Source organism: Chlorocebus sabaeus, chromosome 15 (assembly GCF_047675955.1).
Source record: "Chlorocebus sabaeus isolate Y175 chromosome 15, mChlSab1.0.hap1, whole genome shotgun sequence".
NCBI lineage: Eukaryota > Metazoa > Chordata > Mammalia > Primates > Cercopithecidae > Chlorocebus > Chlorocebus sabaeus.
In genome coordinates this window covers 72572810-72591683 of record NC_132918.1, presented here as the reverse complement: position 1 = coordinate 72591683, position 18874 = coordinate 72572810, and the positions used below count along the sequence as shown (strand labels likewise).

General features: G+C 37.8%; 1 protein-coding gene across 9 annotated transcripts in view; it reads left to right on the top strand.

Moving 5' to 3' along the window:
• Nucleotides 1-18874, top strand: part of NEK10 (NIMA related kinase 10) — a 266215-nt gene that overhangs the window by 78048 nt on the left and 169293 nt on the right. For all 9 annotated transcript variants that reach the window (XM_073023648.1, XM_073023647.1, XM_038002934.2 and 6 more), the window contains 7 exons: nt 1953-2017; nt 4026-4128; nt 4222-4350; nt 4854-4991; nt 7838-7883; nt 10332-10453; nt 10591-10693. In XM_073023648.1, the coding sequence (XP_072879749.1) occupies nt 1953-2017; nt 4026-4128; nt 4222-4350; nt 4854-4991; nt 7838-7883; nt 10332-10453; nt 10591-10693 (706 nt within the window). The remainder of the gene's footprint in view (nt 1-1952; nt 2018-4025; nt 4129-4221; nt 4351-4853; nt 4992-7837; nt 7884-10331; nt 10454-10590; nt 10694-18874) is intronic.

The window sequence follows — 18874 nt, the reverse complement described above, 5'->3', positions numbered from 1 at the left end:
ATGTCTGTTGTCCTGCAATATCAAGTTATTGAAACCTGGGGTAACTTTGGTAAAATGATCTATGATTTTTAGAATGTTTAGGTTAGTACTGGTCCCCGTACTGACTATGGGGGAAAAATACCTGGCGAGGAAGACTGGCATGGCATGGCATCAAATAATATTACAACAATGCAGAAGGCTCAACAGTGGTTTCTCTGTGTGGGAGAATTAGGTGATTTATTTAGGTGTTTCTTTGCTTATCAATAAGTTCTATTTTTTTTTAAAAAAAATTCATTCCTTATGTATCAGAATATAACAACAGGGGAAAATTATTTGCCATCACGGATCTTGACGGATGAGAAGGGACTTGCCAAGTGGATAAGGGGATATTGGGTGGGGCACCAGTGGCATCTGCTGCAGGATGGAAGGGCATTCTATGCAGAGGGAACAGCGCGCACCAAGTGTGAAAGCTGTGAGCTTAGAATGTGCTGAGGGAAGGGTGAGCTGCTCAGTGGGGCTGGGGCGTGTGGTTGCGGGAGGTAGTGCTCCAGGAGATGAGGCCTCACATGTAAGAAAGGGGAGCAGTTATGCAGGTTCTAAGCTCATTTTTGAGGAGTGGGTATTAGGGGAGCTGAGGGGAGGGTGAGCTGCTCAGTGGAACTGGGGCATGTGGTTTGGGAAGGCAGTGCTCCAGGAGATGAGGCCTCACATGTAAGAAAGGGGAACAGTTACACAGGGTTGTATGTTCATTTTTGAGGAGTGGGTATTGGCAGAGTGGGGGCGGGGGGCAGTGTCCCTAATGTCAAAATCTGATTTAAAGTTAGTCTTTGCAATACTTGTAGCTCATCTTTTCTTTTTCCCCCAAGTCATTTTGAAAAGGAAGAAAGAAACAACCTTTGTCTCCAATCTGATTTAAGAGTTATCCAAAATGATGGCCAAAGCCAGCAGACTCTTTGGGGATGTCTCTGTGCTGGCGAGCAGGGGTTTTTGGAGAGCTGCCAATGGGAAGGTGCAGGCATGGGACGATTTCTTCAGTGCATCACAGATGTATGACACTGTGCTGGTAAACAGATGAAGACAAACCCATCCTGCAGATACATTTTGTGAAGCCAGTAGAGGGTTTTTTAGAATTCCAGATGAAGGACTTTTGAGGAGTACGCATGCTCTCCCTTTCTCACAGTCTCCACTGCTCTCGCCTGGCTCTTTCATGTCATTTTGTTGCCGGCCCCACCTCTCTGGGCAATTTGTTTGGGACACTTCTGTATTCAGATCACTGATTTTAGGAATTGATCTCAGATTTGATTCAGCAGACCCTGATCACTCCAATGGTGGCCTATTGCACAGGCACAGCTGCAGGCTGGGCACACTTTTTTTTCTCAGTACTGCAAAATGTCAGATGTTTATTTTTCCTAGCTAAAGCCTCACAGGCCTCTTTCTGAGCGTTCTAGGGAGTTACTGTAGATTGTTCTATTTGGGGAATGCTTAAGACTCTTTACTCAGGAGACCAATTTGTCAAGTTTGAGTCCAGTGTGCCTGTGACTATTTTTATATGTCATCATTTCTAGTGTTTATTTTCTCACAGAAACCATATAAATATTGAGGTATACATAGCAGGCTAGAAACAAAATAAACCTTGAGCTCCTGGAAATCTTCAGACGTTTGGTTTTCTCAGCATTGGAATTTTATTTCTTGTCTCTGTACTCATTTTGTACTTTCTAGAAAGAAATGAATGACGAGTACCAAGTGAAGCAAGGCCAGTATTCCCAGCGTTCTACAACATAAACACTTTGTAAATACGGGAATGACCCCAGGTGCTGGTGTTTTTTTGTTTTCACTTATAAGCTTTGGCTCCAACCTGGACCAGCCACTTACAATAAAGTCACGTTAATGTTTACTTCCTGTTAATTCTTTCCTGAAAATGTTTTCATTTGCTGAGCTACCATTTAAGAATCACATATCCTTTTGTTTTCTAGTGTTATGCTTTCAGAGCCTTGAGATTTCTCTTCAGCATGGAAAGAAACAGACCACTCTTTAAAAGGTATGAGGTTAGAGAAATATAAGTGATCATTCAATTTAGGAGCTCATTAGATTGAACTGTTTTCACATACTTGGCTTAGATGCAACAGTAGGAAAATAACGCATCAGTATGCAAACCATGTGTCTTCAGATTTCTTATTTCACAGATATAAGTGAACTATTGTAGTGATTCAGTATCCAGCCACACTGAATATTAACAGAATGATGATGAAAGAGCATAAATCGCTGTATCAATACAACTCCCCTTAATTACATGCGACTGCTATAATTTTAGTTTTCTTTTTGATAATTAAAGATATTGACATTTTTAAAAGATGGTATTAAAATATGAGCTTTTTTTTTTTCCAGCTAGAAATTTGAAAATCGATCTGGGAATTTCCCTTTAGTCAAAGGGAATTTAATCAAAGGGAAAACAAACTATTTTTCTGTGTGTCTTTGATAGTGTAGGAGCTCATTTGAAGGGGAGGCTGGACGTTCTGGCATCAAGATACTGCGTTGGTGAGCCTGAAAGGTCACCATTTTGTGAAGCAAACACTGGTTCCCTCAGTGGTGTTCTGTACACCATTTAGTTGGGTGGGTTAGCCAAAATCATAGGCCCAAGTTTTCACTAACATCTTGTTACGAAGGCAGAATAGGCATAAAATATTGAGTTAATATAGTGTTTTTTTGTTCAGAAAGCATGGAGCATCACTTTTTGGCCTTTTGGCTGACATCAAGTACAGAAAGCATGGAGCATTTTATGTTGTTACTTTATTTTTATATCATGCTTGGATTTAGAGGAAAATGAAGTAAAATTAGTTCTTTTTTTTTTTTTTTTTTTTTTTTGACAAAGTCTCATTCTGTTGCTTCTCTTGCCTCAGCCTCCTGAGTACCTGGGACTACAGGCATGCACCACCACACCTGGCTAATTTTTGTATTTTCAGTAGAGGCGGGTTTTCACCATGTTGGCCAGGCTGGTCTTGAACTCCTGACCTCAGATGATCCACCCACCTCGGCCACCCAAAGCATTGGGATTACAGGCATGAGCCATTGCACCCAGCTGCTTATTCTTTATGCTCTTTCATTTCAAAGCTCTAAACCATCCCTTTTAGTGAACTCAAATATTTTAAAAGCCCTTGAAACCAGTGTCTTGGGAATGATGAATGAATCTCCTTATTTGTTTTATTTTTCATACCAGTATTTTTATTTTCATGGAATTTTAATTTAAAAGTTGGATTAGTATTTACTTCTTACTAAAATCTGAGTCAAATGACATTCATGAAAGTGCTCCACACCCCCCCAAAAAACACCCAATAAATGTTTCCTTCTAATATATTCAATACCTATACCCCCAAATATCTTACAAATAAGATTTTTGTATAATCTGTATCATATCTAATTTTAAATTATGGTAAAAATATTAACATGCCATCTACCTTCTTAAAATTTTAAGTGTACAGTGTTGTTAACTGTAAGCACAAGGTTGTACAGCAGATCTCTAGAACTTCTCCATTTATTTTTTTCTTACCCCACGAAAACTGTAAATAGTGTATTTTTTTAAGGTAAGTTGGGGAATATTGTTTCCCCAACTTTGTTGATAACCAAAAGAAGTTAAATTTGTTTCGTGTAATTAATCAGTGAGCGAGCTGCATTCAAAAGGGAAGTAATGGGCCGGGCATGGTGGCTCACGCCTGTAATCCCAGCAGGGGATTGGGAGGCCAAGACGGGCGGATCACGAGGTCAGCAGATCGAGACCATCCTGGCTAACATGGTGAAAACCTGTCTTTACTAAATACAAAAAATTAGCCAGGCGAGGTGGCGGGCGCCTGTAGTCCCAGCTACCTGGGAGGCTGAGGCGGGAGAATGGCGTGAACCTGGGAGGCGGAGCTTGCAGTGAGCTGAGATCACGCCACTGCACTCCAGCCTGGGCGACAGAGCAAAATTCCATCTTAAAAAAAAAAAAAAAAAAAGGGAAGTAATGATCAACAGTGTCCAAGTCCTACGATAAGTGTGCGTAATTTTCTCTGTAGACTTTTCCCCACAGACTTGTTTGAGATCTTCATTGACATAGGACATTATGTACGTGATATCAGTGCTTATGAAGAATTGGTATCCAAGTTGAATTTATTAGTGGTAAGTCCTGAGTTTTCAATATTTTGGCAGGCTGCTATGTAGTCAGGATGGAATTTATCACAGAAACCCATTTCCTTTTTATATTTTGATTAGGAGGATGAACTGAAGCAAATTGCTGAAAATATTGAAAGCATTAATCAGAACAAAGCTCCTTCGAAATATATAGGCAACTATGCGATTTTGGATCATCTTGGAAGTGGAGCTTTTGGCTGTGTTTACAAGGTGACTTTCCCCTTGGGGAACATTTCTGATACTCCCAACCAAACAGGATGTCACCCTTGCACACTGATATTCAATTGAATTGGAACTCTTGTCATTGAAAAATAGCAAACAGATAGATATGAAAATTAGAATGATTGTTTTTGTCAAACAGAGATAGCCACACGAATATTGTTTTAGCTGTAAGCTCTAGAAATCGGCCACTGACTTTTTAAGACAAAAGGCATCATTAATCTGTCACAAAAATATTCAAAAAAGCTTCTTCCAATGCATGATGCAATCTCTAAATTGTAAAATGCTACTAAATATTGCAGATCGACCCAGGGGATACCAGTGTTTTGAGCTGAGCTTAATGTAAATACAGCTGGAACTTTAAATGCTCTGTGGCTTATTTATATGACTTAGTTACTCATGTGATTTTGTTAGTCTATCTCTTTCTTCCCCTTTCTACCTTCTCCTTCTTTACCCTGTTCCTTTTTTGTTGTTGTTGTTGTTCTTTATTTTAGGTTAGAAAGCGTAGTGGTCAAAATCTTTTAGCAATGAAAGAGGTCAATTTACATAACCCAGCATTTGGAAAGGATAAGAAAGATCGAGACAGCAGCGTAAGGAATATTGTTTCTGAATTAACAATAGTTAAAGAGCAGGTAAATGTTTTTCTTGTTTCTGAAGATGTTTTTCTTAAATACATGTCATTGCAAGAAAGTAGAGTTGTGGTGCTCTTGTCCATGATGCTTATGAACTAGTTCCATATGAAATAATTGACATTGAAGCAGTGATATTTTTGCCAGCTTTTTCCCTAAAGCTTGACACTGAAGCATAAAACACTGTCTGGAGTTTATATCAGGGTCATGGATGCAAAACAATTGGATTTACAGTACAGAATGCATCATATATGAGAAATCCTTTTCTTTTCATTGTGAGCATATCTATTATTTTCTCATTATATTTTAGGATATTTGGTTACTTAGTTACATACATAGAAATATGACTGTTTCTTGACTTTTGCCAAATGGGACCAAGCTGTTAACATTCCTCAAATATGGCTTATAAAATCTAGAGTGTAGATTTTCAAGATGGGTTATTATTTATTGGCATGAGCAGAACACTCTGACATAATGTAACAGCTCAATTAACTCTCATTATGAAAGTTTGTTTGAGGAGGAAGAATAAACTTTTCAAAGAGAAATGGGATTTCTTTGTGTGATCCAAGAACACATTGGTTTCTTTCTCAGCCTTCCGTGTTTGCACATTCATTATGAATACTGTTCATTTATAATTCCTGTGGTGCACTGTCAGCTTTGCTGCTTTCGTCCTCCACTAGTCACATTTGCATAGCATTTGTGTTGGGATGTAACAAATTCCATGAACATGGAGACCTTTATTCATAGAAATCGATAGTTCTACTCCAGTAAATATTATCATTAATTGTTTATTTTATAGTTGATTTTATTACTAATAGACCAGACTTTAAAAAGTTTGTTCATGTGTAGTTTGTTCATGTGTTTGTGTGGTCATCTAGCCTTCCACAGTGTGTTCTTTCATTGTAGCAAAAGGCTAGAACAGGGCTTTTTGACTAAGCCAGTCCAGTGTTTTCATCTGGACCCAAATATGGTTTTAGTCCTTATGGGTGAGCCAGGTCCAGAATATGGTTCTGGTTGGTTACCTGGTCACATATTGTTTAAGATCTGCTGGCCGCTTGCTAGTTGATGAAGTAGATTATTTGTTTTAGCATGTTTCCTAAGAAAAGAAACTGTTAGACTAGGGTTAGATAGGAGGCCTATGCTTGGGCTTTTAGGTGACTCAAACTTGCTCTCTCACTAGAGGATCAAACTGATGGAAAGGATGATAACATTGAGTCCTTAAAGGAGGAGGTAGTGGCAGGCAGAAGCAAAACAAATGGGGCTAGAATGGGAGAGTAAATTAAGATTAACAAAGAGGATCCCAAATGCAGGTGCTTAAAAAGAGGACTCACAGTACAGTGGGTTATTTCCCTTTCACGGAACAATCCCAAAGTGAGTAAACCATGTTGGAGGTGTTCTCTGCTCCATGCGATCATTTGGGGATGCAGGCTTTTTTCTCTCTTCTTGTGCTGTTACCTCCTAGTGCATTGTCTTCATCTGTGTGGTTGAAACTGCCATAGCCATGCTCACATCCAAGGTGGGATGAGGAGGAGCATGGAGGGCTATTCCCAAGGTTTAGAGTTCACACAGGAAGCACACATGCTTCCTCTCATATTCCACAGGTCAGAGCTAAGTGGTAACCTCACCCCCAGCTTCAAGGGAGGCTGAGAAGTCTTCTCTAACTGGGAAGCCATGTCCAGCTACAACTGCACTGCAATGACACAGCAGGTTTTTGGTGGACAGCTAGCAATCTTCCTGCAAAAAGACTTGCAGAAAGACCAAAAAGAGATGCAAGCAAGCCATTTGTTGATGTGATGGTGACTGTTCTAAGATAAATTTTATCTAGAAACTCAAATTATAAGCAAAAACTACAAAAATATTAGCATTCTTCTAGAAAATGATCTTTTTTAAATTAAAACATGAGAAATTCCACTAACATTCTTAACTTATATCAAAGAGAAATTTCACCAGACACTTTAAAAATGGTGAGGAAGACGTTATTCAATACTATGGCAATAGAAGTCAAACTGTTGTAATAGAGGAGAGAGATTGAACCCAACTCTGAATTCGAGGACCGGACAGCTGAGGACTCAGAGCCAATGGTCAGGGTGAAGGGGGTCAGTGGACGGAAGTTTACTAAGAGGAACTTGGTTAGATATCAAGGGTGAGTGGATGGGAAACTTAATTGGAGATCAAGGGTGGGAGATTTTTCCATAAACTGACTTAGCAGGATATAAGTTGCTAAAACTGACAGACCAAGGATGAGGCCTAGTCATGAAGAGGACTCAGAGGAGTCTGACTAAAGCTTGGTTAAGTAGGAAGTCCTTGTCAACTGTTACTATGATTTAAAATGAGTTAACTCTTAGATTATGTCATTTTGCTACTAATCATTTTGGAGAGCATAGAAAGACAGAAATAGTGTAAATAGACACAAACTTTACATAAATATTTATATGGTAGAGAGAGGTAAAGAACAATGAATATTTGTAGTCAACAGAAGTTACCTCATTTCACTTTTCTCCTTTATACAGTCTGTGTGTGGGGTTGTGACAAGGCATGCTAAAGGAATTCTTAAGATTCCTTCTACCTCTATAGTTCTCTTGGTTAAGTTAGGTAGTAAAGTTAGGTGATAGAACGTTTTAAATTTTATTTAATAAAGCTATATAGGATTACTATTTTCAGATCAGTTTATAAGCAACAAGTTTTTAAAAATCACAACAATCTCAGTTCAATGATATCTTGAAGTGCTAGCTTTGTAAATAAGTATAATTTCTTTGTAGTTTTCAAATATGAAGTCCAACTAAGTAGTCAGTGAAAAAACTTGTATTTTGAAGCAGTGCAATACATGTTTGTTATTTATTTTCTTATAGCTTTATCATCCTAACGTTGTACGTTATTACAAAACATTTCTGGAAAGTAAGTATGAGTTTTCATGATATTTCTAAATAAGGAAACATTTTTGTCACATATATTTTTATATTAGAATGTCGCAAAAGAAACCTTATCAACTATTTTATTGACCTTTTTTTGTTAATATGACAGTAGATGATCTTAAGCATCACTTTCTTGACTAGCGAAACAGTGACCTAGTCAGTGACCTGAAGATAGTTACAAAATACTTAGCTCCCCATGTGAAAAACACATGAACAAATGAAAATAGTTATTGCTGTTCTCATATACAAAAAAATCACTTAATAGGATCAAGAAAAAAGAAAACTAATGGATGGTGGTTTCCTTAAGAAAAGAAAAGAAAAGGAAGTTGCTTTTGTTGACTCCGGTGTCATTTTCCATCCCCAAAATAAGTTGGAGAGAGCTAGGTCTTTGAGATTTCTTTTACCTGAAGTTCAGGTAAATGCCACAAGGTGGCGATGGAACCCAGACTGATTCTGCAGGTAGGCAGGCTTGCTTTCTGCAGGTATGATGGAATGCTGAACTAGAACCAAAACACAGATAAAGCTAAACTCAGCCACTTTTTTTGTTTGTTTGTTTTAAATAGGACCCGTGACAGAAATGATACAAGTATTGATAAGCTTTAATGATATGTGTCACGTATGAAATGTCAAAATAAATCTCCACTTGAAGAATGATTTAAAGAGATACAAGGCAATGACTGGGGCTTCCGAACTACCTCTTTATCAGTGCTATTGCTATTTAAGAAAACCTTTTGTGTGTGTACATTGGCATTTGGGACAACCGGGAAATGGGAGATTTTACCCATCTCCCTTCCCCTACATGACTCAGAAAAACTCAGTGCTAAAACTTGTGCAGTAAATCCTGTCCCCTTAGCCATTTGTTCTTGATGTTAAAATAATTTTCTATAATTTAGTGCATATCCCTTCAAAAAAGGTTGGCTTCTGACTTGTACTGAAGTGACGTAACTTGTCTTAATATAAAAAACAAAAACGTTTTTTACTACCTGACAGCTTCCAAAAAGAACTGGAAATGGCGGCCGGGCACAGTGGCTCACGCCTATAATCCTAGCACTTTGGGAGGCTGAAGCGGGTGAATCACTTGAGGTCAGGGGTTTGAAACCAGCCTGGCCAATACGGTGAAACCCCGTCTCTACTAAAAATACAAAAAAAAAAAAAACAAAGGCTGGGCGTGGTGGTAAGCGCCTGTAATCCCAGCTACTTGGAAGGCCGAGGCAGGAGAACTGCTTGAACCCGGGAGGCAGAGGTTGCATTGGGCCAGATCACGCCACTGCACTTCAGCTTTGCAACAGAGCAAGACTCCGCCTCAAAAAGAAAAAAAAAATAAAATAAAATAAAAAAGAAGAATTGGAAATGGCTTAAAAATATATAAAATATGATATAATAGATTAGGAAATTGCAATAAAGAGGAATGAAGGATGAGAAAATTAAAAATAAAGCTAGAGGTAGTATTGGTACATAAATGAATATTTCTTGAAATTATGAAAAATTGGAAACAATATAAATGTCTATCTGTAGGAGAATGATTAAATAAGTTATGGTATCCCCGTATTGTGCAATACCATACAACCAGCAGAAAGAATGGTATGGATCTGTGTGCACTGAAATATAAGGCTGCTTAATGAAAAAAAGCATAAATTGCAGAACATGTATGATTCCATTTTTGTGAACATTTTCTACACACATATTTTGTATACATGCCAAAGTTTCAAAAGACACATATCACATCCCATTGTTAGTAAACCCTATTGGTTTTAGAGGAGGAAGTAGAATTTATTCCTTTGTTTCTTGGCATCCAGAGCAAAAAGACAAATACAGTCAGTCATGAAGTTCTCCGTATCCATAAGATAAAACCTGGAGAAGTCCATTTTTTTTTTGCTTTTGAAAGGCATAACAGAAATTCCTATCATGTGTATTATTTTCAACTGTGTCATTGCAAGACCATGGCATTATTCCGGTGTAAAATTCTGTAAGGTAAATCTTTCAGACTATGAACCAATACTGTTGAAAATGTAATTTTCTGAATGTCTTGCCTTGATCTGAGAGTAAATTTTAGGCTGTTGGGAGGAAGGATGGGCTTACAGGTTCTTCAGGGAATCCTCCATGACTGGAGGTCATTTGCTTGTTCTCTGTGGCACCTTTCAATCATTCCACATCCTGGCATACGTAGAAAATGATAATATTTGCCAGTGTAAACTTATGCTAAGGGGTTGCCTGTAGCCAGAAGATACTGTTGCTGGGCCCCTGTTTCCCTAAGACCCTCCCTCCCCACCTCTTCCAGGGCTGAGTGGATCCATATTGAACACGTCATCCCTAATTCTTTAGTGTTAGTGTCCCGCACAGACATTGGGAAGCTTGAACTCTCATTTGTAAAGTTTTTTGAAATATCTGTATTGAGTTTAAATTTCTATGACCTTTTGTGATATTTATATAGATGATAGATTGTACATAGTTATGGAGCTTATAGAAGGAGCCCCGCTTGGAGAGCATTTCAGTTCTTTGAAGGAAAAACATCACCATTTTACTGAAGAAAGACTATGGAAAATATTTATACAGGTATGTTTTTATCTTCATTAAATTTTTCTTGAAACAGTAAAGTTCTGAGCTGGCTTCTTAAAGACATGTGCAGTAGTCATCATTGGCTATATGTATGTTGGGGGAAATAAAATTTGTTTTCTATTCATTGTTTCAAGCTGTGCTTAGCTCTTCGATACTTACACAAGGAGAAGAGGATTGTCCATAGAGATCTGACACCAAACAACATTATGTTGGGGGATAAGGACAAAGTAACAGTTAGTAAGTATAAAGATTTTAAACCTTTTAACTAAAGAATCCCTTAATACTATTCTAGAGCAGTAGTGTCCAATAGAACTTTTGGCACTCATGGGAATGTTCTTTGTCTGTGCTGTCCGGTACCGCAGCCACTAGCCACATGTGGCTATTGAGCACTTGAAATGTGATGAATGTGACTGAGGAAATACATCTTAAATTTTAATTAATTGTTTTTTCTTTTCTTTTTTCTTTTTTTTTTGAGACAGAGTCTTGCTCTGTCACCCAGGCTGGAGTGCAGTGGTACTATTTCAGCTCACTGCGCCTTCCACCTCCTGGGTTTCCAGTGATTCTTGTGCCTCAGCATCCCGAGTAGCTGGGATTACGGGCACCCGCCACCAAGCCCACCTAATTTTTGTATTTGTAGTAGAGACAGGGTTTCACCATGTTGGCCAGGCTGGTCTCGAACTCCTGGCCTTGTGTGATTCACCTGCCTCGTCCTCCCAAAGTGCTGGGATTGCAGGCGTGAGCCCCTATGCCCGACCAAATTTTATGAAATTTTAATTTAGACATCCCTATGTGATGAATGGCTACCATGTTGGACAGTGACTAGTGTAGTTCTAAATGAGCTGTATTTTGCCCATATGAGAGAATGAACTACTCTTAGAATACATAAGTATTTAATTCCAAAATCAATGGTTTTCAGGTTTTTTCTTACTGCAGAACACTGCCTCATCAACAAAAGCTTTTATGACCACCATATGAGCGCATTGTTTTGAACCATTTTACCATAGTCTGTGCCTTATGAGTGACAGATGTACATATGGAGGGCTGTAAAACCTCTAGCCATTTGTATATTTCAACATAGAGTTTTTGTTACAATTTTTTTCATCTGTAGCAGGTAGGCCTGATGTTGGATAAAATTTTGCCAATGAGAAGGTTTATTTTCTCCTCCCAATTGTTAAAGTCTTAATCATAACTTAAAATTAAGTTTTTAACTTAGGATGACATATTGGCTTTCTCCTGCCTGCCTCACGAACGCTTGTGTTACCCTCATGGACTTTAATGGTTCACTAACTACAATTAGGGAGACACTTTCCTAAACCAGCAGTCTCCAAATATTTTTCATCATAACATCCCAGCAGTAAAAATTTTTTAAGAATACACTGCCAATATACATAGGCTTATTTATAAATTCTATATGTGTATATTACTGAGCAAAGATTCTGTAGTAAATAACAAAGTCTACAGAAATAAAACATAAAGGGATATGTTTAAAAATAAAAATAGAGATCTTAATACTTTTGCTGCCCTCCACCCCATTGGGTTGCCTTGGAAACTCAGTGCTGGAGACTACTGCCATCAATGTTATTGATGTGGAGACATCATCGATGTCATATGACAACATATGACAGCATCTAAAGCTGAGTCCCTTAGTTTTAGAATTTAAGTACTCATGAAGGCAATTCCAAATGTACACATTTGCTATAACAACATGTGTTCAGGAACGATAAGAGTTACCATCTAGATTTTTATAAGTAGAACATCATCTTAATATATTAATATTAATATATTTGTATATTAATATATTTGTTGAAAAATAAAAAACAACCTACAACAGAAACTCTAGATAACCTTCAATACAGAGCTAGCTACCTGGAAATATTTCCAAGCCAATGCATTGTGAAATTAAAAAAGGGACAAAATAACTTGAATCTTTATCTTGGACACACATTTGCTTAATCATTTGAAATTAATTATAACTTTGTTTACCTTAGGCTTTTATGTTTTCTCTTTTTATAAATTGAATTTATATTTCCTGAAAATTTTTTACAATTTATTTATATGCTGGTATGTCAATTTACAAGTTAATAAGGATTATTATAAATTATGTTTTAATTTTATAACAAATTATATATATATACATATATAACACAGTTATGCATATATACAACAGAGCAAACATGTTTAATCCTCCTTAAATGGCTGTTCAGGCCATATTTTCTGAGTAATAGCTAACTCTGCATTTTATTTTCTTACAAAAATTAGTTGTAATCATTTCCTTTCGTTACATTTAAATGTACTAAGCTTAATCTTTTATTGCAGTAGCCTGGTTTATTTTTTTCTAAACTTATATTTGCTTTCTTTAATCATTATCACACATCAAAATAGTTTACAAAATAAAAAGCTTATAGAGAAAAACAGTTTCATGCCCCACCCCTTTGAAACACTTAGTTCTCTTTGCACAAAACAGCTACTTCTCCACTTTTTATTCTTTTTCTTATATGGTATTTGATTTTCTATTGTAACGGGTGAGAATTTAGTTTTCTTTCTTCTTCTTCCCCATCTACCATCCTGCCAGTACAGTTATAGCAGAATTTTATGTTAAGTCAATATTCAATGTTCACATTATTATCACTGTGTAATTACTGTTAGATGTTGATTACCTATCCTTTCTCATAGATCGTTTCGTTTTTCTTAGAGTTAATGATTGCCTTCTTTTTTATTTGTGTTCCTAGTTTTCTTTGTACCTATTTTTTACTTTTCTCCAAATCTTCCAGAAGAATTATAAAGCCGTCTCAGTACTGTTTCTACATGATCAAACCTGACAAGTACTCCCACTTTTGTTTTCCTGGACTCCTTGTTCCTGCAGCTGCTTGCTGCAGTGTACTCTGGGTTTCACTTTAGGCCTGCTGCACAGCCATTGTCATGGAACTATTGTTTATTGGTCTTCCAGTTGTAGACTCTGTTTCTTATATTCTGTGTCTTTTTCTTTGTAAACTCCCCTGCTCTGCTGAAGCATGTCTTCTGGTACTTTTCTAAGAAAGAGTGCTTTGGGCGTTATGTTTTTCAGATGTTCACTTGCTACAGATATTTTTATGGGACCCTCTTATTGGACCGGTAGTTTGGCTTGGTGTATGTATTCTCAGAGGAAAGTCCTTGTTCTCTCAAGTTTTAAAGGCATTTCTCCAGTCTTCTAGCATCTAGTTTTGCTGTCAGGAAATCCAGTGTTCTTCTGATGCCTATTTCTTGATACATAAAGTATTTTATCACTCTGGAAAATTTCAGAATGTTCCCTTTATCCACTGCTTTGGATGAGTCTTTAAAATCCAATGTGTCTGTAGTTAGGTGTGCTCTTCAATCTGGAGACTTAAAGTTTAAGTCCTGGGAAGTTTCCTTGCATTATTTCTTCACTACTCTTCTCCCCTCTGCTCTCTCTGTTTTGATTTTTAGAGTTCTTTTTAGTCTTAGATACCCAAATGGTCTCCTAATTTTAAAAATAATTATCTTAGTTCTTAACTGTTTGTCTCTTTGTTGTAATTGAGTTATTTCTTCAACTTTCTTTCCCATTCCATTGCATATTAAATTTATATTATCATATTTTAATTTCAAAAAATGTTATCTTATTTTGTGTTTTATTTTTATGGAAGCCTGTTTTTATTCTTTCTCAGGGTAATATAGACTTTTTTTTTCTTCAGCATCCTGAATTGTTTCTGTATCTTCTGAAGGTGTGTGTGTGTATATATATATATACGTGTGTGTGTGTGTGTATACGCATATATATACACACACACACACACCATACATACATATACATACATATATAACACTAAGCAGGAGTATATATACACATTTTATTCCTGCTTAGTCTTATCTCTCTTTCTGGCTGGGGTTTTTCTCAACTGTCTTGTGACCCTGTGCTGGTCTTTAATAATTCTGAGGAAGTCATGATAAAAGCTGTTGGAAGCACTGTGAGTTCCAGTTGAGGCTGTCATCTGGTGCCCTTCCTTATAGTAAAATGGAAATTTTCCTTTGAAGACTCCAAAATCAGTATCTAAACTTTTATTTTTCTAGAGAATACTCTTTGAGTATCTTGCCTGGGGTTATGTGCACCTGTTTGCTGGCATTCTGGGAGCAGCATCGACAAACAGGACTCAGGGAACCACATTTAGTTTATAGATTTTTGTTGAATTCTACTCTGCTTGGTTCCTTGCTGTTTTATTTCTTTGAAAAATGAATATTTTCTGTTAGTGGCAGAGGGTGCTTGATTTACTGGCTGTGTGTATGTGGGAGGGCACCTGGGAACTTTTTCTCAATTCTATGTATTGAGCTTTCTGCTTCTCTTCTCCCTTGGATGGCACCCTGGGCTCTGCAGGGTAAATGGGCTCCCCTCAGCCTTCCTCCTCAGACACATGGGTGGCACTTTGGCTCTGCTGAGTCTGACATCATCTTCTATCTACTTTCCATCTGCCACACATTTATTGGAATGTCTCATCCTCTGTTGTTGCCAAGCCCATTCTCATTGTTCCTGTAGGTTAGTAACATTCCAAAGAATATCCCCTCTCCCAGCTTTTTCTTTTTTTTTCCATTTTAGTAGGGTTTGAGATTTAGAGGAGATAAAAACATATAGTCAATTTACCTTTTAACCCAAAATGGGCAGGCTAGTTACATTCTAAGTTTACACATTTGACTTAAAACATCCCATTTTCATGTTGACTCTCTAATAAATATATTTATTTCTACTTGCATTCCAGTCATATAGGACTCCCTAGAAAAAGTTACTTTGTTTTACAAAAACAAGCAGACCTTTGTTTTGTCCTTCCCTGTCCTGCCCTTCAGTGTTATTTTACTCAATATTATTAATATTTATCAGAGTTCTACTTAGGAGTTATACAATTAAAGAATTACTTCCATTTTTTTTTTTTTTTTTTTTTTTTTTTTTGAGATGGAGTCTCACTCTGTCGCCAGGCTGGAGTGCAGTGGCATGATCTCGGCTCACTGCAACCTCTGCCTCTTGGGTTCAAGTGATTCTCCCACCTCAACCTCCCGAGAAGCTGGGACTACAGGTGCATGCCACCACGCCCAGTCAATTTTTGTATTTTAGTAGAGACGGGGTTTCACCATGTTGGCCAGGATGGTCTCGATCTCTTGACCTTGTGATCCGCCCTCCTCGACCTCCCAAAGTGCTGGGATAATAGGCATGAGCCACCACGCCCTGCCTACTTCCAGATTTTAAGGCCATTTAGCTTTAAGTGAAGCAGGATTTTCCTAGTTTCAAATAAAGAAGCAGCACAGGTTGGTGGCATACTGGTGAGGCTAGCAGCCTTCAGATGAAGCAGTGAGCTCAGAATGAGATCCTAGCCTAGTCTAGTTTCTCTTCACTGAAGCAATTGTGTGGTTAGGGCATTGAGGTACTCCCATTGTTTTCAGTGAATATAAAATGATTTTATGACTGAAAAGATAATCCATAGAGATTTGATGTCATTCTTTAAAAAATATTTTAAATATAATAGTGCCAAAATATTTTTCAGTGTCTATCTCTATTGATATAATGTAAAAATGTCCATTAGTCTCTTATCTTTAAGAGGGATTATTAAATTAAAACCCTGCAGCATTAATTTAAAACTAAGTGTATAAAATTTCCATATTTTGGGAAGTGGAATGCAGCCGCGATTAGTAGAGCCTGTGAGAGTGAGCTGGCTGCTGTGGGTGTTAAAGTGTGTCACCTCAGAGGGGCAGCCTTGTTATGTTTTATTTTTCTCTTTGCTTGCACTGGAAGATCTATTTACTTCCAGAAAAGAAACACAGAATTGCCAAATGGTGTTTAAGATGCATGAGACAAAGTGTACTGAAAATGTGATCAGAAAAAAAAAGCTTTCAGGAAACTAAAATTTTCATCTTCTCATTTTTCTCAATATAGGTGAATTAAATGTTTTAAGATTGAGGTTGGTTTGCAATTATTTATAGTAAGCATGCTGACAGGAGTTTGCTTTGCTGAGGAAGCAGAGTAGAAAGTACTCACATATTCTGTTATGCTTGGTTTTACAAATGCTATGTATTTTTAAGTCTAAATATATTTCCATTTGAAAGACTATCTTTTGATGACATGTGCCATGACACATGTTGAGGTCTTGCTCCTCCATTTATTTGCAGCCTTTGAAACCATACAAGGGAACAGACTCCGACTCAGTGGTACATGGGGTGAAACACAGTCAACATTTGCTCTAAATACTGTCATCTGCCAAGTAAGGTCCATATTGTGCCATCACATTACAAAACGACTCTTAAGGGAATTTGTAAAAATGAACTTACCCTTGAACCCACCATTCCGTATTTCTTGACCTTTTCAAATACCCACGTTTTAATGTAAGACTTCTATGTCCCCTTGCCTCCTCTGCTTTCAAATAAAAAAGAAAAAACAAAACTCATTTAATTATAGTTAACAGATTTCAGACATGGGCTTTAGTACATGACGCAGAAGGTCACATGTTCATCTTGCAAACAAACAGACTGTGTGAATTTGTGTTTCTCAAGTGATGTATGGCAACTGCTGTGATGGTAACAACAAGGACAAACCTGATTCAGTGTAAAGTTTATCAAAGGCTCCGAGTCTCATCAAATGTTATCACAGGTCAGGCATTGCCGGGATAGATAAAAGATGAAAAGCCATGGTTTCTTCTCCCTGAGCTCCAGTCTTATGGGGAAAACTTCTGTTATTCGCTCAGCAATTACCTTCCTAGCTGACGCATCCTACAAGTGAGCACAGCAAGCACGAGGGACATAACCTCTGTCTTCATGAAGCTTGTAATTCTATTACAGAGTGATGAAGGCTAGAATGTATATGCAAAAATACTGTAACAAGTAACAAGTAACCTGAAAGTCTCAACAGCCTAAAACAGTGGCAAACTACAGCCTGTGAGACAAATGGAGCTGTGGCCTGTTATTATACGTCCTGTGAGTTAAGAATGGTTTTTGTATTTTTAAATGCTTGTTGAAAAAAGAAGAGTACATGACAAATACCATATGTGTCCCGCAAAGCCTAAAATGTTTACTATCTGGCCTTTACAGAAAAAGTTTGTCTGCCCCTGACTTAACAAGATTCATCTCCTGCTAATGCTACATGTCCATTATGTGTCAACAAGGGAGTTTCTTCTGTACTTCTTCTACATCCCAGAGGCAGGAAAGACAGAACATGGGAAACCATGCCATGTCTCTTAAAACTTCTGTCTCGAAGTAACACATGTTACTTCTACTCAGATTTCACTGGTCAAAGAAAGTCAGGTTTAACAGGATGCAGATGCATTCCTCCCCCGAGAGAATATGAGTGAATGGCTATATAGTCTATCACAGCTATATAAGCACTGGGGAAAATGTGACTAACTCTGCCTTAGGGATCTTTTGGTGCAGAGTTAAGCAGGAAGGATAAGAGCAGTTAATGCAGGGGCATAGCACATGCAGAGGATAGGGATATGAAGGAGTATAGTGTGTCTAGGGACTATCAAGGTGTTTGATGTGGCAAGAGATGAGGGAGACTTGGTGGGTGGGGAGCTTGGTCGAAGACTTATCCTCAGAGATTTTTCAGACTGGAAATTATATGATCAGATCTGGGAGGTAGATGGATTATTAAAATGGCAGGTGAGGGAGCCTACTGTGGAAAGACTGGACACAGATACTCAGTTTAGGACATGTATCAGTTAGAATATGTTCAGGTGCCAGAAGCCAAACTAACGATGGCTTAAACCATGAGGATATTTAGTTATCTCACAACAAGGGGTCTGAGGGTGAGTAGTTCCAGGGTGGGTTCAGCAGCTTAGGGAGATCAACCATGATCTAGGCCTTTCTGTCCTTTCTTTCCAGTATCCCCAGCAGTTTGACTTCTCCACATGTTTGTCATCTCATAGTCACAAGACGGTTGCCAGAGTTCCAGACATTATTACCAAATTCAAAGACAGGAGGCAAGTGGCTGCATGGGTAAAATCTAGGAAAAAAAAGTATCTTCTTCGAATGCTGTCTCCTCTGGTTTTATTGTTAAAGAAAATCTTTCAAAGAAGGTCTCCAGTAGCCTTATATTGTGTTGACTAAAACCAAGTCATGTGACTACTACTCATTGTAAGAGAGAGTGTTGAGGTGAGCTTCCAGCCTCTATAGTTGGAGATGAGAAAGGGAGAGGATTTGGTTGATGGCTTTTGGAGAGCTAGCCCACAATGTTTGCCACTGAAGTTTCTTGCATTTGTCCAGGAAAGACATGATGTGGGTTTTTGCAATGACAGCAGGAGAAGAGGATGTGAAAAAGGGGCTCAATTCAGCAGTTATTTGGGACCCAGAATTAAAAAGATTTGGTGGCCAGTTAATGAGATGTGAGGTATGAGAACTGTTGAGAAAGAGGCTAAGTTTGTGACGATTGCTCTGCTATTGGCAGAGATTTAG